At 38.6% G+C, this 18,938-nt stretch overlaps 3 protein-coding genes across 5 annotated transcripts; 1 reads left to right on the top strand and 2 right to left on the bottom strand.

Annotated features, from left to right (window-relative positions):
- Positions 1–253: 253 nt before the first annotated feature.
- zc3hc1 (zinc finger, C3HC-type containing 1) lies at positions 254–4,172 on the bottom strand. 2 transcript variants are annotated; one of them, XR_013786491.1, is made up of 11 exons: positions 3,951–4,110; positions 3,428–3,530; positions 3,025–3,175; positions 2,866–2,949; positions 2,655–2,782; positions 2,396–2,544; positions 2,051–2,306; positions 1,643–1,846; positions 1,187–1,399; positions 963–1,099; positions 254–891 (listed from the first exon to the last, which is right to left on the bottom strand). XR_013786491.1 is itself a non-coding variant. In XM_079453948.1 (10 exons), exons 1-10 carry the CDS (start codon positions 4,082–4,084, stop codon positions 1,028–1,030), a joined length of 1,494 nt encoding a protein of 497 aa, XP_079310074.1. In that variant the 5' UTR covers positions 4,085–4,172; the 3' UTR covers positions 254–1,027. The 2 variants fall into 2 exon arrangements, 1 of the variants encoding a protein (XP_079310074.1); XM_079453948.1 differs by having other exon boundaries at positions 254–1,099; positions 3,951–4,172.
- A 1,002-nt stretch (positions 4,173–5,174) lies between these two features.
- On the top strand, positions 5,175–12,061 carry klhdc10 (kelch domain containing 10). 2 transcript variants are annotated; one of them, XM_079454506.1, is made up of 10 exons: positions 5,212–5,509; positions 7,264–7,356; positions 8,189–8,410; positions 8,600–8,754; positions 8,841–8,989; positions 9,201–9,285; positions 9,437–9,503; positions 9,613–9,660; positions 9,741–9,880; positions 9,960–12,061. In XM_079454506.1, the coding sequence occupies exons 1-10, from the start codon at positions 5,401–5,403 to the stop codon at positions 10,167–10,169; spliced, it is 1,278 nt and encodes a 425-aa protein (XP_079310632.1). In that variant the 5' UTR covers positions 5,212–5,400; the 3' UTR covers positions 10,170–12,061. The 2 variants fall into 2 exon arrangements, with proteins under 2 accessions (XP_079310633.1, XP_079310632.1); XM_079454507.1 differs by lacking the exon at positions 7,264–7,356 and having other exon boundaries at positions 5,175–5,509.
- cax1 (cation/H+ exchanger protein 1) lies at positions 11,995–18,811 on the bottom strand. The gene is made up of 20 exons (XM_079454505.1): positions 18,649–18,811; positions 17,636–17,791; positions 17,247–17,359; positions 17,017–17,125; positions 16,652–16,768; positions 16,504–16,565; positions 16,129–16,308; positions 15,607–15,792; positions 15,045–15,144; positions 14,786–14,927; positions 14,408–14,591; positions 14,180–14,279; positions 13,941–14,059; positions 13,813–13,850; positions 13,609–13,727; positions 13,362–13,507; positions 13,117–13,211; positions 12,952–13,030; positions 12,763–12,871; positions 11,995–12,359 (listed from the first exon to the last, which is right to left on the bottom strand). Exons 1-20 carry the CDS (start codon positions 18,752–18,754, stop codon positions 12,286–12,288), a joined length of 2,334 nt encoding a protein of 777 aa, XP_079310631.1. The 5' UTR covers positions 18,755–18,811; the 3' UTR covers positions 11,995–12,285.
- Between the last annotated feature and the right edge of the window lie 127 nt (positions 18,812–18,938).

Genomic DNA, 18,938 nt, shown 5'->3' with positions numbered 1-18,938 from the left:
TAATTATTTTCGTCTTTAGTGACAATTCGAGTCAAAACGAGCTGTTGATTGTGTCACTGGACTATTACATGTCAGTGTTATGATATATTTTCCTGTGTATATGTAAGTGTTTTCAAGCTTCTGGGGGAAATTGTAGCTGTTCTGAAATGGCCTCTCGTCACACTTTCATACAAAATAAAAGATTTATACATGTACTAACAATAAATAAAAAATATCCCTTTCAAACACAAAATACAGAGAACCGCTGTTAAAACCAGCAAAAGAAATTTGTTTATTACACTTTGTAACAAAGCGATGCACTCAGATTTACATGCATTATGGAGGGCACTACAAGTATTAAAAAAAGGAGGACAATCAAAACAATTTCCATTACCTTTCAAATTATGGCACATCTATATAAACTAGCAATTGGATAGAAGATAGTGAGGAAGCCTTAAAAACAAGGGAGAAAAGGAAAATCTTGTTTGTTCCATTCACATTTATGCAATTCAATGTATACATTTGAACAATGCAAACAAAAAACCCACAGAAACCTGCAATCACTGGATTATTATTATTTTTTGCTAAACTAAAATCCAAAAAATGTCCAGGGATGATGCAACTAGCATGTCTTCCAGTGTAAATCTAGGATTTTACTAAAGCGTCCCAACATTTTGGATAGATCTGACCCTATAAAGCCTGTCCAGAAGAGGCGAGGCCTGTCCGACAGTCCACTTCAAGTCTTTTGATGACCGCAGGCCAACTGTGGTTTGAAGTGTATTGATACCACCACATGGTCAGGCCGAACAGTGTTATAAAGTTACAACTTCTTAGAAGAACTCTGGCAGTCTTTTGTGCTCCTAAACAAGTTCTGTTCGTACATGTCGCTTGGTCCGTGTGGATTCACTGTCCCTTTCACAACCAAAACAAATACTGTAAACAAGACTCGCATGTTTAAAAAAATGAAATGCCTGCATCATTACCAAGGACACTATTCCCAAGGACACTATCACAAGAGCGTCCCAGTCTGACCTTCCAAATAAAACAACTACTGGGGTGGGGATGAGACCTGCCATTGTCGGAATATGGAGAACACTCTTTTCGATTTGTCATGTGGACCCTGGGGGAAAATAAACAGGTTAGCATTAGAAACTATAAATAAACAGTACAACATATCAACAAAATTGTAAAATTGTATTTGGTCCACCTGAGATGGACTGGTTCCTATTGGGCTGATGCTCCTTTTCATGGATAAAAAGAGAGTCAGTGCTGCTTTCCAACCAGGTTGAGGGAGTTCTGCCTCAGATCCAACCAAGACAGAGCCATCTGGATTTCCCTGCTCCTGTTCCACACTCACCCAAGGACACCAGTCTCTGTGCTGGGCTACTGGGTTAAATGCGTTCCTGTGCATGAGCCCTTCCTACAATACCCCAACAACAAAAATATCAATGAGGTGGTGTTTAAATTTAGTAGCATTTGTTCAGTTACGCTACACAAACAAGACCAACGAGATGCATAAAGCAAATATTAGATTTTTTGTGAAAGACTTTACAAAAAAGTCTCCCACCACCAGATTTTTTTATCCAATCATGATCAATTCCAAGGACAATCGGCATCTTCTCAATACTGTTAAAGAGGTATTTTCAACACGGGTTGTCCTTACTAGGCCACTGGTAGAGGAGAGGCGCGGTCGTTTTGATTTCCTCTGTGGGCTAGAAGGCACGTCTACCGTCAGGCTATCCCCCTGACCCCTCCTGCGGGTCATGGGTCTCTTGCCCCTGGGTAAGGGACTGGGTAGCTCATCATGCGGGATAGGTGACTCTCTTGTTCTGGTACGAGGAAACGGTGGGGATGAGGAGTTCTCCATCTATATTCAAAAGCACAACCCAAAACATGGCAAAAGTCAATATAAACATTAAGGACAAACATCAACATTATTAAATATTTACTTTATGTATTATTTGGCTTATGGTAACTTGTTGTTATTTATAAGTAGAACATATGCAAGAATATACAGTATAATATATATACTCAAAGCACATTAAGTAAGATAAATGCAGGTAAAGCAAACCTGCTCAGATCGCAAAGAGTCCTGACTACGCAGCTTCATGCGACATGGCGTGGAGGTTTGAGATGGTGAGGTGGGTGCCCCCCTATCCCCACCTGTGCTCTGAGATGGACTCGAAGTAGCGGTACATGTTGGAGACTGCGGTGGGTTTTCACCCTCTCCCGAAACACTCTCCATTTGAAAAAAGTTCCACAGCCCAACTTTTCTCATGCAATATGAACAGGTGAGGATTGGCAGATTCATAGCGTATAGTGCTGGGCTATCAGGGAATACAGAGAGAGGTTTTTTTTATGCCAAAAACCAATACATTAGAAAATACCAGTCAAAGATCATCGTTTGGATCTTTACCTGGCCGCCCAACCACAAAGAGCTACAATGCATGCTGCCACCTGTACAGACAGCAGGTCTGATGAGACTTTAGAGGGAGAACCTCCCTGCTTCAGCTGTTCATCTTCAATCAGCTGCAGAAGAACACTTATGACATCTTCAGTCAATGTCTGGGAAAGAGAAGCATTCAGATTGAACCACAAAACTAAGACACAAGAGTTAAAGTGAATTATAAAGTGAATGATTCTTGTTCTTTAAGGCATGAGGACACGCATCATACCATAGCTTTGAGCTGCTCTGGCTTCATAGCAGGCAGCTGCTGTTCCAGAAGACAAGCACTCTTAAAACGTTCTAGAAAGGCACCAAGTAGAACTGTAGGTTCATTAATAGGAACCATCCAGAACCGATCTACAAAAAAGGAAACAAAAGAACTGTCTTATGAAGGAAACAAAGAGAACAATGGCATTCATAAACGTGCTGGTAAACCTCACCTGGACATGTAAAATCTGGCCAAGAACAGAATTTCTCATGCTGTGTCTTAAGTTGCTCTAGCAACTCCGAAATCCGTCCGTTGTCTGAAGAGTAAACAAATTATTGAGTTAACTGGATATGATAGCAGATCCGAACCGTGGCGTGAAGGTAAAACTCACATTTCGGGAAGTCCAGTGTTGGCTGAATGGTTGCACATAGAAAAGCCTGGCAACTACAACACTTTAACATATCACAGTCTACATTGATCCAGCCGTATCGCGCACATCTCAATGGAGAGAGTACACGGGGCTTTCCGGCCCATTTAAGACAGTGCTCTTGTTAAGGACAGATTTGCAAATTTAAGAGAATCAACAAACCACCAATCATTTTCTGTTAGGGATTTCATTCATTTATTTATTTAATGTCTTTATACTATTTATATATCTCATACAACCTGAGACACCAAGTCCAAATGTTCAGGATTCATCTTTACCCAATAAGATATAGATGCAAATCCATATTTAGACATTGACGCGTGTATTTTCAAAGCAAAATCCTCTGTTAAGAAGAATAAAAGGATATCGAGTATGACTCCACTCTTAAGAAAAATGCTTCCTTGTTCGCTGCCTCGCAAGGAGCTTTGCCAAGGCCATTTGGAGACAATGTGCTTGGATCCTGCTGTGAACTGAGTTATGGAAAGGAATGTAAAAATCAATCAGGTTAGTCCATTTTTAGACATGAATGGAATGCATGTGGATAAGCACTTATCTATTAAAACCTTATAGAAATATAAACATTTGACATGCATTATATCAATCAAAACGTGGATCATATTGGTAGATGTAGTCAATGTGAGGTGCATGCATGCAAATGATCAATTATGTTTTACAAAGAAATTACGTAATCTACACTCCATTTAAATGATGAGTGATCGTAATCTGAACATACGGGCAGATTTTATGGATGCATGCATTACGGTGCAAATCGTTTATTAGCTTCTAGTATATTTATCCGCCGACTGGATTGTTCACCGCCACTGCCCTGCGTTCCTCCCACACTTACCGACTTCTTGACGACTTCTCTTTAACTACATTAAAACTCTTACCAGTTTAACACGTTGTCTTCTGAGGCGACCCCTTCGTTGAGAAGTTCTCGTACTTTCAAAGGTGATACGAGAGGAGATTTGTTTTGTTTTTCACAATTTTCTTGGCGATTTTCACGGCTGCCGAGCGCCGCCATGTTTGGTGTCTGTCTCTAACCCTCCCGCTGGAAGATATATAATATTACCATTTTTACACAGTTCCGCCCCCTTCCTTCCCTTAAAATTGCCATGGTAACCACTGTAAACCCTTAAAATAGTTAAAGAAGCTCTAAAATATTGTATGATATTTCTGTATTTCTTACATTTTATGTAAACGTTGGCCACTTGCAAATTACAACAGTAGTTAGTTACTATGACTGTACAGTAGATAGACTACAGCAGTTCTTCACAATAATATCATTGTAATGTTGTAACAGAGGAAAATAGATATAATGGGTAATATGCAATGTACCCGTTTTTGAAACTGTAGGAAATAAATGATTGTTGTCAGAATGCTTAGTCTGACAACATGCCAGTGTGCATAGATTATATTTATCATGTCAAAACGTTACAAAAGTTATCAAAAGTTTGACTTCTACCCACTTCTTTTCGAGCAACAGTTGGAATTGTGATGTTTAAGAATGATGAATTTAAATAGTTGTACAGAATAATCAAAATGCTTTATTACCTTTGTTATGTATCATTATATATTGCTCGAAATAAAATAAATTAATTCATTCATGCATTCATTCATTCGTAGGGGGTGTTATAACTGTAGGCAGTTATACTAAGAACTAAGAAGTCCATATACAAGCCTCATTTTCATTAAAGAGGCCCTATTAAAGTTTTCATTTCATTTGTGAACAGAAATGACTTGGTTTCAAAAGAATGTCTCATATAATGGCTTCAGGGAACATCAGGGAATTTTGCCATGCAGCCTGAATTATTGACATTTCTGACTTTGAAGTGTGTATCGTGAAAATATTTTAAATTGCAGAACTACGTTCTCAGATAGATCTGCCAGGACAAAAGGATTAGGGTACATTGGAGAAGTTTACTTAAGAATCCTTTAAAGAAACGATAGACTTTAAATGGTTTTTAAATGTAATTTGAGGATAGATCTTGAAGTATGTCATCCGAATGAATAAAATAAACACAAAGACAACACATCAACAATAAATATTATGTTAGGCTCCAGGCTTGATTGGTTTTGAAATTTAAAAACTTTTATTTTGAAATGCGTTAACCACGTCTAATTATGCCTTATTGTTTTCTTTCTTAGCTTGTGTTTTTTGTGGCCATCTTGAAGGTTTTCATCGGCGTTTCTGCCTTCACATCAATTTCAGAGGCGACCCGCTCAGATCCATCTGATACATTTAAACGTCTGTTTTTGGGGAGAATGGGCTGAGTTATGCCCTGTTTTACGACTCTGTCAGTGGAAGGAAGCCCCGTTGATTCTGATTGTGTATAGTTGATGCAGCGCGTGGTTTTTCGAGAGATGTCTGCCGCAGAAGCAGCGCACAGCCCGGACAGACTCAACCAATTCGAGAGGCTGACTGGAAGGCCCCCGCTAAGAGCTGCAGGTCAGTGGAGACTCTGCAAAAGACCCACATTTTAAAATTAAAATAACAGTACTTATTGATATGCTTATTTAGCTTTATTCATGCGTGTAGTGATATGTTGCACGGTTACATCGCTATTGCCATCTTTCGCGCTGTTAGCAACTAGCGTTAGCCGTTTAGCAAAGTTGCTAGTCGTTTGTTTGCTAACAAACTTTACAAGTTTACGTATTTCGTGTTTTTTCTGTCATATTGTCTAAGTGTAAGTGTTGTATCTGGTTGTTACTTGATGTCAGTAACTGGTGCTTCCTATTCAGGCATTAAATACTGTTACTGTAAGTTAACAGTCACCGATCTGGACAACTTGCAAGGCATGTCACTACTACAGCTGTCAAACTTGTACAGCTGTCAAACTTAAATAACTGTATATGCAATAATATTTATCAATATTTTATTAATTTTTGTGTTGAATGTTTTAGTAATTGTTATTTGTATAACTAAATATGAATAATTTATTTTCAAAAAGAGATATCTCAGTTTAAAAGAAAATCTGAAATCACTTTTTTATTTTGTTTTACTGTATTTTGGGTTAGTTAGCTGTATTTTAAAAAAAGTTATTATGTCTTAAATCAAAACAAACCAACTGAAGTTTGATATTAATTGGAATACACAATAAAAACATGATTTTCTCCAAATCTCTTTTTGCAATAAAACACTTCATATATTGCCAAATTGTCAGTTGAGCGTGTTTTGCTAAAAGTGTGTATGTAGACGTATCAAAAAATAGGGTTAATGGTCAGAAAATGTAAATTCCGTAATGTAATTCTCCAAAGAAACATTAAAATGTCGATGGAGCTCTTTGCAATTTATCGTGTTCTCTGAAACAAAATGGTATTATTTGTTCAAACCCCAAATGAACAAACGTGTTTGTGGTCGTCTTGTGCTTGTTGGATTCTCTAATAAAGTTCAAAGACAAATTAATTGCATAAGGTTATATGGCTAGATACTTGTATCTTCCTATGTATAATTTATTTGGTTTCGTGCACATGCATAACGTGCATTTCTCATGCAAACTTCTAAATGCCACATCCTTGGCTAACTACTACTATTTTACCTGGTATTTTTACATCCATTGTCACGGTTTCAACAGAGCCCTAGCAAGATGTTTTGCATAATTGATCATCTAAGTGACTCAATTCCAACCATGTGACTTGTTTATCATTTGACACAGTTTTCAAATCTGCTGTTATGGCATTAGATTGTTTGTCATGATAACACGGCTTTTAATAGCATTGATGAGTAACAAAAATCATCTTGCAACTGTGTTGTAACTCTGCGTCTTTAATCTACAATCGGGATTGTCTTTGCTCCTCGGTTTGGGTTTTGTATTTGTTTTTTGTGTATGGAAATGCCTTAAATCACAATCGGTTATCTAGAATGTTGTTCGTGAACGAGTGGTATTGCCAAAAGCTATTTATGGCGTTTCACTTTCAGATAATCCATGTAGATCTGGGGCAGATTCTTTTTTGCCCCTCCAACTTTCATTGTTATTTTTAAAGGAAGTTTTGTTGGGAACTGTGGGCTATGTTGCAATGGATAGAGCTATTAGATCCACAGTGGCTCCGTACATTAGCTTTCATTTTTCCAAAAATCTGTTTGCCCCTTTGAATAGCATGTGCAATGGTCAGAATGTTTGTCCTGTGTGTGTCTTTTTATTTTGCCATTGTCCTTTTGTTGTTGTTATTTTGTTTGTCTGACTGCGGTAATTGTGGTAACAGGCTCTAAGAAGAGAGTTTGCTGGCTACAAGCTCGAAGAATCCTGAGCCAACCCTGCCCCAGTCTACGGATCCCTAACAGGTTTTTAAGAGAAGGTGGGTAATGGGCTTTAACTGAACCTTAAAAAAAAGAAAACCCACAAATCTAGAACCCCCTAATATGTGGGAGCAAATTTGACATTGCACGCCTCCCCATCCTGCTGTTCCACCACCCTCTCTTCAAAACTCCTTTTCTTCACTGTGGTGCGAAATCACAGCTCTTTCTCTCGGGCTCTTTCTGCTAAGCTTGCATTGTGGCAAAGCTGGGGCAGGATGGCCAACATTTTCATCCGGTTGTGAGTGAAGAATGTCGTTTGGTTGCTTTTATTTTTTGTCTCAGATTCTGTTCCCTCCCGTCCTTGTTATATCACCCTGCAATATGTCCACTCAGGTGTAGCATCTGGGTTTCAAGTCAAATTCAGTGGCAGGATATTTGCGACGGGTGAGGCTGCTCGCTCGCACGTGCTGTGAGAATATGTTGAGTTGAACTTGCAGGTCAGGATTGGTCACATGAACAGACTGACCTGTTAGGGGTGTTAGCTGGATAGATTCTAACGTTTGGAACGTATTCTGTTTGTAGTTTATCGATCACAAAGTGAAGCATTTTCTAGGTACAAACGTCTTCTGCTGTCTTTTGTAGTTTCAACGTGAAACCTTTCTATTTATTTTACAGGTGATGAAGAACCAACTTAAAAGTGCCCTATAGAAGCGTCCTGTGAATACATAAATGTTAATAAGAAATCATTGTGCCGGGTTGCCAGATTGTTCCAGCAGCAGTTGGATTAAATCAAAATTTCCTTAACTTATTTTCCTCTCTACCTTTCGAAAGAACGAAGGTCTCCAGCTGTGTGTTGTCTCATCATCAATAGGCTGCTGTCTGTCTCTGTAGGTCACAGAGCGCCTCCGGCACGGAGTGGCCATCGCTGCGTAGCTGATAACACCAACCTTTATGTGTTTGGAGGCTACAACCCTGACTACGACGAATCAGGAGGTTCAGAGAATGAAGATTATCCGCTGTTCAGAGAGCTGTGGAGGTTCCACTTTGCCACGGGGACGTGGCAACAGATTCGCACAGAGGGGTTCATGCCCACCGAACTGGCTTCCATGTCAGGTAAATGTCGTAATGCAATTTTGGTGAGAAGAGATCTCATAAAGCTTACAATTTCTACAAAAGCTTTTTTTCAATGATGTCACTTGTGCATATGTATCACCTTTTTGAAGTATTTTAATGCCACAGAGCTGTTTCCAGCCAGAAACGTCCTTGAAACTATCGTATTCATCTTCTGTATATGTCACACAGCTGTTTTGCATGGAAACAACCTGCTCGTGTTTGGTGGGACTGGAATCCCGTTCGGTGAAAACAACGGAAACGATGTTCATGTATGCAACGTTAAATACAAACGATGGTCCCTACTCAACTGCAGGGGCAAGAAACCTAATCGAATATATGGACAGGTAGGAATGCTTTAACATATGGAATCTTGTATTGACAAATATATCAAGCAAACATACTAACATATGCCTATTTTTGTGATCTTCAGGCCATGGCCATCATCAATGGCTTCTTGTATGTATTTGGAGGTACAACAGGATACATTTATAGCACCGATCTCCACAGATTGGATCTGACGACACGCGAGTGGATTCATCTAAAACCTAACAATCCTCCGGATGATCTGCCTGAGGAGCGGTGAGTGACCATAAAGGTTGAATGATAGGAAAGAAGATACATAGCCACTAAACTAATGCATAAAAAAATGTATCAGGTATTGCGCTTTTATTTGTTTCTGTAGTTGTTACTTGATGAAATCAATGCGATGTGAAATATGTTTTGTTATTGTTGTTGCGCTCCAGCACCTTTTGGCTGATGTGGTAAATATATTTCAATGTGTTTCTTATAGGTATAGACACGAAATAGCTAATGATGGGCAGAGGATATATATTCTTGGTGGTGGAACGTCCTGGACTTCATACCCATTAGACAAGGTACAAATCATCCATATGTTACCAATTTAGGCAGTGTTTACTTAAATACACAGTAAACATCCTCTTGGTAATGTATGCAGGTGGGACTGATTTTGTTTGTTCTTATTGTTCTTTCCTCTTTCATTGTAATCACTCCGTTTCAATTGCTCAGATACACGCATATAACCTCGAAACAAATTCCTGGGAGGAAATCACGACGAAACCTCAGGATAGAATAGGTTACAAAATTATGTACTTTTTAACTTTAATATTTTAATTAGATCAATTATCTAATGAATGGATAACGTGCTTTCCATTAAGCTGTTATTTTGTGCGGTTTTCTTTCAGGATACCCCGCCCCTCGGCGATGTCATAGTTGTGTGCAGATTAAAAATGGTAAGTAGTTATTGTTGAATCGGATGCTCATGTGGATAATCCAGTTTTTGTGATCACAGTTTATTGTTTCTTTGCTACAGATGTATTTATATGTGGAGGTTATAATGGTGAACTTATACTGGATGACTTGTGGAAGATCAACCTGCAGACATTCCAGTGGAGTAAACTTCCTGCAGTGATGCCTGAACCTGCGTACTTCCACTGTGCTGCTGTTACCCCGGTGAGATCACACGACAACCAACCCAATTTGTGTTTTAATTTTTTCTCCGCATTTTAAAACCGTCCCTTTTTTATCTCAGGCTGGCTGCATGTACATTCACGGCGGAGTGGTGAACATCCACGAGAATAAACGAACTGGTTCCTTGTTTAAGATCTGGCTGGTGGTGCCTAGCCTGCTGGAGCTGTGTTGGGAGCGTCTACTCAAAGCCTTCCCACACCTGGCCCAACTTACCCCAATACAGCTGCTTAACATGGGCCTTACCCAGGAACTCATTGAACGCTTGAAATGAAGACGAGAGGATGCGAGAGACAGATTGTGTACGTACCGTTAGTGTACCTTTTTTATTATTTTCAAGCTGATCACGGGAAGGACGGCGACGCTTGAGCCAACATAAGGACCGAGAGAACACGACCCCATCCTACTTCTGCAGGTGTCCTAAAAAAGCCCGCCTTAATACCAAAAACTATAGGATGCCTTTTGAGTTGTTTTGTTTGTTTTGCGTATGCACCTTTTAATTATTTGAAGAACAATCCAAAACATAAATATATCTAGTAGACATGAGGTTCTTCTCAAACACTATTGGTCAGTGACCTGAATTTGTTTTGTCTTGAGATTGTAATATTGTTATTTATTGGCCTTCGGTAGTTGTCGTGTTGTTTTTACTGATGTATCTTAATTCTGTTTCTTTCCACTTCTGTCAAGGACTTATTTTAGTTTTATGAATAGCCACAGTTATTTAATTGGCAGTGATGTAATTTGGGATTAATGAGTTTCAAATTCTCTGTAACTCTACATTCATTACTGACCGGACTTATGCAGAACTGTTGATGCCTGGGATCGGGTTTAAGGTTTTTACTTATTGTAAATCAGTGCTGAGCAAGTGTTAAAGACTTGAATGTTTTAGCAAAATTGCAAACTGTTGATAACGGATGTTGGGAGCGAATGTTGAGTTGTGTCTCAGTTCTTCCTCAGATGCCACAGCTCAGATTTGCAGAAACATCTGCGTGTTAGGCACAACCACAGACCAAGTAATGTTTAAACAAAGCTGTACAAAGTCATAGCAATCTCTTTCCATGTTCTTGTCACCCATGTTTTGTAAACCAATCCCTACATCACTGTGAACAAGGTGCTCCTTAATTTCCTTTTAATGCTTTTACTGAAATAAAATCTACTGTTTATTTTTCTGTAAACCGATCATCCCTCATCTAAATATTTTAATTATATTTGGCATTCAAGCCAATGGCAGAGACTCATTTTAATTGATCTAGTGCCTTTCAAAGAAAGACCTGATAATGTGCTAACTTTAACACCGAGCCTTGCTAATCGCACTTTATTTGAATTCAAATTCTACTCCTGGACACGCTGAATTTACAGTAACGTTAAAAAAGTAACGCGTGCACATCATTTATAGCTTTCTAGCATTGATAAATATATTCTAAATAATAAACGATGAACAATAAATTGTTCAAAATGCCATGCCTGGTCAGCACAATACTAATTATACTGCAAATCTTTTGGGCCGTGTGACTATCTGTAAAGTTCAAAAGGAAAAAACATAATTTAGCAATAATGTAGCCGAGCAGCTTTTACTATGCTGACCTGTCAAAGCTCTGAATTTAAAACATCACTGGTTTAAAGGCCAAATAAAGCATTTTGAATTCAGAGGTAATGCATTTTATGATGTTGAATGATGTCCATTATTCACTTCAAACAACCCAAATATATTTTGCATTGTTCGACACCGGCAAATTATTAAGTTCATTGCTATTTTACACCCTACAAAACTGATGTAGATAAGACAGCTTTGTTTAATAGTCTCTTCAATGTTGTCTTGCCTTCGAGCAAGCATGGTCACATCCATCCCAATAATACGTCTCGCTGCCATTTTGTGCATGACTGGATTCCTGTTTGCATGGGTCAGGACTGAAAGTGCTTGTCATACAGGCAATGTGCAGACCATGGCAACTTCTGTTATTTTCAGAATTGTTTCAACCACACAGTGGAATATTTCACATCGTGTCATACTATATTTCTTTGTGTTTTTGGATGAGGGGGTCACCCTGGACTTAAGTTGCCCAGTTGTGCAGCAAATGTTCAAGGTACTCCACAGGTATCTAATACCTTGTGTTCCAGTTTTGTGTTTTATTGTTGGAAAGATTAATAAACCTGTTCAAACTGGTGGTTGTGTCTTTGGGGTTATCAAATATGTTTGCACACACAATGTCAAGAAAACAATATTTTATTAGTTTACATTGCTACATCTATTTTTAGTGAACTTTTTCTTTGCTCCAGTGTGACCAGGCTAACATTTAAGAGCTCTGACATTTAAATTGCTGAAAAAACAATGTTATAAGACAATCATACGAACTACAGATACAGATCAGCAATAAAACTACAAATATTTCTTAGCAGCCGAGGGGAGCAGGTGCAAAAAAGTACAAGGCCAGGAGAATGAGGTAAACGACTACCAGAGCTGTGCCTGTACAGGAACAAAAAACAGTTTAGGGCAAGTCGACACAAATGACGGTATATCATTTTATAAGATGTAAAATCTCCCAAGCGTACACCGTACTGAGCGTGACAAAATACAAATAAATGATACTTATGTTAAACAGTATCATTAATCTTTTGTATTTTGTGTTTCGTGATGTATTTGGTCAACAAATAACACTCAAAACATGTTTATAAGGAGGAATAGAGACAGTTTGTAACCACTGCGATTGTTAAAGCAAATTTCTAAATGGGTGCTGCAGAATAGTTTAGGATATTACTACGTGTAGTATTAACACAATATTCATAACTGTGTTTTTATAAATCAGAGTTGTACAAATATATTGTGACACCCCAAATAGCTATATTATATAAACACCAATAACACGTACCCTGAAAGTAGTCAGACTTTCCATCCATAAATATGTAGTTGACCAGGATAACGCTGAAGATACTCGCCCACAGGTGTAAATCACTGAATATAAGAACAAATCCAACATCCTGCCAAAGACAAAAAACCTGATATAATGCATATTCTTTACCTCGCTGCAAATGTATGCGCGTCTTTGAGTTTCACTTACATAAAACGCATTGAACAAGATCAATAATGGTATTTGCAGCATGCACACTTGCACTGCGATACAACTTCCCACTTCCAAACTAGATGAAAAAAATAATTACATTATTGACACTTCCATATTGCATTTTAAAACCAGCAATTTATTTTAACTCTTAATAGTTTCAACCTTAGACTGATGTTGTTCTGAAGAGCAAACTGGACTCCATTGACAATCTCAGGGAGCTCAGGAACCATGGCTAACACAGTAACTCCTATGAAATACTGCAACAACATAGCACAACACAGACTGTACCTATAATTTCAAACTAAGAAGAGAGCATTGAAAGTGTTTTACATAGATCATAATGTGCATTAATGTATTACAGGGTTTGGGATATTACATCACTTGTGCGCACGTATTCGAGTGTGTACCTGAGAGACACTGGAGTTAGAAATTATGGGTCTGATGTTCTCAGTGCAGAGATCCGCGCAAGCTGCCATCATGAGGGTAGCCAGTATGAGCACCACCAGAGCTCTCAGTCTAGACCAATGAACCACTGCACCATGGTCACTTAAAACTGAAACACAGAGGTAAAGAATTAGTAATAAAATCCCCAAGCATAAATGGTGAAGGTGTGACACAGTCCTCCACCATCCTGGCAAACACACACACACACACCATGACCATGACCGTCGCTGATGTGGATGTCATAAATGTGCGAATGAGTTTTCAAGGTGAAGATGAGACCGATGAGATACGCCGTAGGTAACAGGACAGATATGGTGTACACTAAAGGCCTGAAAACAAACATTTTGGTGTTAATAAGCAAATTATAAACTTAAAACTGTTAAACTTGTTTTTAGAATGGGTTTCGACACTTACTCAATGTGGCTCAAAAAAAGAGGTCTATTGTTTTCGCTCTGTAGGACAAGTTGTAGAAAAGTACAATTCAATTTGTGTGATTTGCATCCTACCATTGAGCCTTAAAACGTTCTAACATTTCAACATACCAGGTCATAGTGGCAATTGTTGCATATGAAGGGTTTTGAGGAGTTAAAAGGAGAGTTGTTGCAGCCTTCACATATAAAGTTTCCATATGCTTTTGAAAACAGCGTGGGGGCAAAAACACCTGTGATCAGACATAGAGATCAAACACAATCCCAAACTCAACCTCTGCCTCTTCAAATGACTAGAAGGGTGAAAATATGCATTTTCTTGAATGATTTCAAATGTTTGCATTATTTCTTACCTCCCACAGATATGAAGAGCAAGGCGGAGCTGACGCCGGCCGACCTGCTGTTGAACCTCTGCTCTCTATGCTTAAGGCCCCCAATGATCATACAGATCCCCTATAGAACACTCACCGAACATGGGCAAAACAAACAGAGAACATAACCAAAATTAGCCTACATGTGAGACGTCCAATGTGTGGTTTTATCACACATGGAAAGTATAGTATACAAACGTTAGTTCTCACGGGTATGAAAAGGATGCAGCCAAGCAGTGTGCCCGTGAGAGCGGATTTCACAATTTCTGCGTAGCATCTGCTGCCTGCGCGGTGGCCCTGAAGCAAAGCTGTGATGTAAAAGGCCATTTCTGTGATGGAGCCGAACGTGGCGTTCACAACTGCTCCCACAGCGAAGTTACTCTGTGCTGAAATACTACAGATGTATTGGCATTATCCCATTAGGACATTTTTTCTCATGGCAAATGAAAAACATTCTTTAATATTGATTACAAAAGACCAACAAAAATGACAGTATACTCTACTAAAATTGTTTGCAAATTTACCATCCAGAAATCCGGTTTGGCCATATTCCTTATTATAAACATGGATTTTCCATTGAATTTTTACCTTGCTATTCCCATTCCAATGAAGTACGACAGCGGGATAATAGAGCACACAGATGTGGCAAACTTTGCTTCAGAGCTCACGTAATAATGCTCTCTGTCCACATAACCGATAACCAGAGTGATGATAACCAAGGGCAGCAGGTCTGAACGGAAGCTTTTAAAGAGTTTAACAGATTCTAAGAGAACATTCATGCTTACAGATGCACAAATCATTTATTAGATTACAAAGGGTTTAAAACAGGACCAGTTTTAAAGGATACTGACAGCAAACACATTGATTCCATCCACAGTGTATTTGTAGTAGTACCAGTTGAAAGCATGATAACAGCACAGCAGAACTTTGGTCTCACAGCCGTGTGGCTAAAAACACATAGTAGACCAAACATACAGTTAAAGTTCCTGTGAACCAGAAGTTGCGATCGTTTTTACTTTTGTATTTTGAAGCATTTTCAAGCAGGCGTGGCCTTCCTGTCTCTGCAATTTGATGTACTAAAATAGCTGTTGCATTTTTAAATGGAACTGGCAGCAGACTGACAATTGAAGGGGAAGACCAAGCCGTCTAATACGTAATATAAGATGGATAGTCATTACAGGAAGGAAGTGCATTTTCAGACTTTTACAAAAGATTATGAGGACACGTGAATTTTAAATAGAGAATGACTCACATTGATTAACTATTTACAATAAACGCTGCTATATTTCATAAAAATCGGCATCATCATTTTTCTATTTCACTTGGACTTTAAGGTTGAAAACTTTGCATATAATGTAAAACCAGACTGAATGTGTCAGATAATAGAAAACGAAAGACGCCGTGCTTACCTTTTTCACCGTGTGAACTTTGACCTCTTCGGGTGGCATGAGCAGGATGGTGCTCAAGGTCCTAGCATTCATCTTTGCCACAGGGATGGTGAAAACGATCATCCAGGAGAGGAAGATGGCCAGGCAATGAACCACAGCCAGCAGGGGGTATCCCAGCACCAACCAAACGTACGTGCTCAGCCGACACTATGGAATTAGAAAATGTCAGTGTCAGTGGCCATACCTCAAGTCATTTAAAGTCCCAGTGAAATTAAAAAGCCTATTTTTTTCATGAAATATTGCAGCATTTTTTATAAATAGTTTATCAATGTGGGTCATTCTCTTTATAAAAACCGTGAACAGGGTGCATATTTACACACTTATCCAAACGTAATCGATTAAACATGTGACCTACAGTTTAGGTAATACATGAAAAGTTCCCGATTAAAGAAGGTTCACCCAAAAATTTAGATTTTAATGACCCCTAAAAATACTATGTGTCTTTGAACATCTCTGGAAATTTTTACAAAATTTCTGTCTTACCCAGTAACGTCTCTGTTTGGTGGGAGGAGCAATGACAGGCATTTCTGTGGTGACGGCAGGAGCGGAGCGCAGCAGAGGCGTAGACTCCTTCTCCTCCAAAGACCCCTTTACCTCATCCACCTCCGGAATGGCCTCACAATGCGGAAATTTTATACAACATTTCCTCATCGGGCTGTTGCTCTGAAAGAGGAATTTGAGAGCATCGAAGGAGAGATGTCATGTTTAGGTTTAACCTTCTGTAAAATTGGATTCGTGGTTGCTGAAATCAGTTATCACATGAAGATTCTGAATGAATGGCGTATTTTAAAAACTATTCTTTCTCGGATGAAACGCCAAAATGAATACTTCAACAATGTGATTTCTTGCATTTCTTACCTTTTTCAACGCTTTTCCAAAGGGCCATAAAAAATAGCCTGACAGCTGCAAACATAGTTTTCCTATGACAAAGCAAGAGAGAAGTAAAAATTGAATTGAGCTTATAGTAAAAACAATGGCAAAATGTTTTTAAATATATCAAACATACCATATGGGATTCCAGCAATGGAGCAGAACATTATCAGACTAACCAAGAAGTACAATAAAGCGATCCACCAGCCAAACAGTAAAACATACACTACATTCCCAAAAGTGACCAGTGAACCTGAGCAAGAGAAGCACATACAGCATATGAGAAGTACACAGAATACAATCCTTCATATAAAGTCCTTCACAGACTAAATTGACTCCTAAATGTATTTATTTCTTCATCTTACAATCATAGTGTCCAACCTCAATTTTTTTGGTATTCCAATTTGTTTTTGCAATTACATTGAAACACCATGTGCGGCTAAAATATAAAAATACTTTCCGGATCGATTGTGTTGATTTTCTGGTTTGTCTGTTTCTCACCTGAATGATGACTGATATAGTTGAGTTCAGAATAAAGCTCCTTAATCACATCTGATCTGTCCTCGATGGGCCGCTCGGTCACATGACTTTTCCATTTCCTGAAACCAAACTGTCATGCAAAGGACCAAATGATTTATTTTCCAACTAGTCCAAGAATTATTCCAAACATAACAGCAACTCAGACTGTTAATGCAGGGTGGAATATTTAAGGAGCGGTCACATTCACGCACCCTGTAGTTGTTGGCGAGTTTTTGCGCCTCCACCTCGTTTTCCGCTCGGATGGTGGTCCTGATACTCGTCTCCTGCCAAACGTCATCCATGCACCGTGAATGCATGGAATGCCCTGGAAAGAAGGCTTATTAGTAAAGTTAATATATATCATATATTAAAAGACATTGAAATAATAAAATCAAGGCAAAAACTTGGAATTTTATGCACCCTTCCTGTAACAAATTAAAGTTGCAATTATTTAAAAATCTGTTAATATAAATAAAATTCAACCCAGCTAAATAAAATGCTTATTGTTTAAAAAACAAACTTGTATTTTGCAATTGGTTGCTTTCTGATGTTTTACATGGAAGTGCTCGTCATAAGTGAACAGGCAATGATAACCACTCACTGTGGGCAGAGAGGCATTTCGGGGTGTAATGTCCTAAATACTGTGAGGTACAGGGAGAGGGGGTATCAGGAATCTCATGGTAAGCACCAGCCACACACAGTCTGTCACACTGGGCACTATAGCGGCGACCTTTCGGCTCATGGTCCCAGAGGGGCTCTAAAGGTCAGACAGAAGAAAAACCATATCATTGAATTTAGAGGTTTCTCATGGTCATCTGAAGACTTTTGTAGTCCCCGGCCGGCCAGTGTGGAACTAACACAAGACTGCTGAGCATCACATGAAAACTCCATGTCTGATCACATTCTTAATGCATATCAATGGCATAAACTTTTTTAAGATAAAGAAAACAGAGGAGGTTTTATATGTGCAACATTTCAACACAACAAGCCTTATTTAAGTTGAAATTGTATATCTTTTCTTACAGATTCTAATTTAAAATAGAATCACATTTCAACACAAGAAGGCCAATGTACTTATTGACCGGTCCTGTGAATTTGAGATGGATATCATTTCACTTTAAAATAAATGGAATGAAATTAATTGAAAGACCGGGTCACATTGTGAGCCATTGTTATACCACAACCCAAAGCAGCATCAAAATATTTACAAAAAATATTATTGTATCGGCGATGAAAAATATTTATGTTTATATTTCTGAGGAGTGGCCAATATAGAGACGACATAAATCAGTGAAAACTAAAAATCTGAATAAACAAACAAACATGTTAACCGTTTTGGGTAAACTATCCCTTAAGTAACGCGCACAGGTGAAATAAATCAGTATTTACAGGTGCACCACATGACCTACAAAAAGATCAGAAACAAATCAAACTCCTTTCTACAGTTACTAGTCATGATCTTTTTTCAACGAACAATAAAATGACTGCCTAATATCAATCTTTGCATTAAGTAAATTATACTTTCTATAGATTAGGATGGTGCCCAAACAAACAATACAAAAAAACTATCGTACAAAACTCATTGTCACGGTGTGATATAAATGTAAAACTCACCTGAACTTTCCGTGGACCGTCGCCTTCGACTCTCCACATCAGCGGACATCGTGTGTTTGGTGTGAGGCATCATCACTACTGCAGACGCGCACTGCCATGCGTTCATCTCAGCTGCATATGCGCGTCCCCGATGGTGAGAACGCGCTGCGCTGTCGCTCGCAACTGAACTGCCAGGGTTCGATTTTTCCTTTCCTTTCGTAGTATCGTTCATAATTGAGTGCCGAATTCATGTAAATAAACAATAATAGTGTTTTAGGTATTATTTCCAATATTTTTGTTTAAATTAAACG

This window comes from Barbatula barbatula (assembly GCF_947034865.1).
Source record: "Barbatula barbatula genome assembly, chromosome: 4".
Lineage (NCBI taxonomy): Eukaryota > Metazoa > Chordata > Actinopteri > Cypriniformes > Nemacheilidae > Barbatula > Barbatula barbatula.
Note: the sequence above shows the minus strand (reverse complement) of the source record. Positions and strands in the feature narration are given on the sequence as shown.

What these genes read in the sequence shown, in the direction of transcription:
- zc3hc1 (XM_079453948.1), bottom strand. Translation starts at nt 4,084, where the DNA reads ATGGCGGCGCTCGGCAGCCGTGAAAATCGCCAAGAAAATTGTGAAAAA. An exon ending in GAAGACAACGTGTTAAACTG is followed by an intron (nt 3,531 to 3,950) that starts GTAAGAGTTTTA and finishes TCCATAACTCAG; the next exon opens with TTCACAGCAGGATCCAAGCA. An exon ending in AACACTGGACTTCCCGAAAT is followed by an intron (nt 2,950 to 3,024) that starts GTGAGTTTTACC and finishes TTTACTCTTCAG; the next exon opens with ACAACGGACGGATTTCGGAG.
- klhdc10 (XM_079454506.1), top strand. Translation starts at nt 5,401, where the DNA reads ATGCAGCGCGTGGTTTTTCGAGAGATGTCTGCCGCAGAAGCAGCGCAC. An exon ending in CTAATCGAATATATGGACAG is followed by an intron (nt 8,755 to 8,840) that starts GTAGGAATGCTT and finishes TGTGATCTTCAG; the next exon opens with GCCATGGCCATCATCAATGG. An exon ending in TTGTGTGCAGATTAAAAATG is followed by an intron (nt 9,661 to 9,740) that starts GTAAGTAGTTAT and finishes TCTTTGCTACAG; the next exon opens with ATGTATTTATATGTGGAGGT.
- cax1 (XM_079454505.1), bottom strand. Translation starts at nt 18,754, where the DNA reads ATGAACGCATGGCAGTGCGCGTCTGCAGTAGTGATGATGCCTCACACC. An exon ending in ATTGGAATGGGAATAGCAAG is followed by an intron (nt 14,592 to 14,785) that starts GTAAAAATTCAA and finishes ATACATCTGTAG; the next exon opens with TATTTCAGCACAGAGTAACT. An exon ending in GCTCTTCATATCTGTGGGAG is followed by an intron (nt 14,060 to 14,179) that starts GTAAGAAATAAT and finishes GTCTGATCACAG; the next exon opens with GTGTTTTTGCCCCCACGCTG.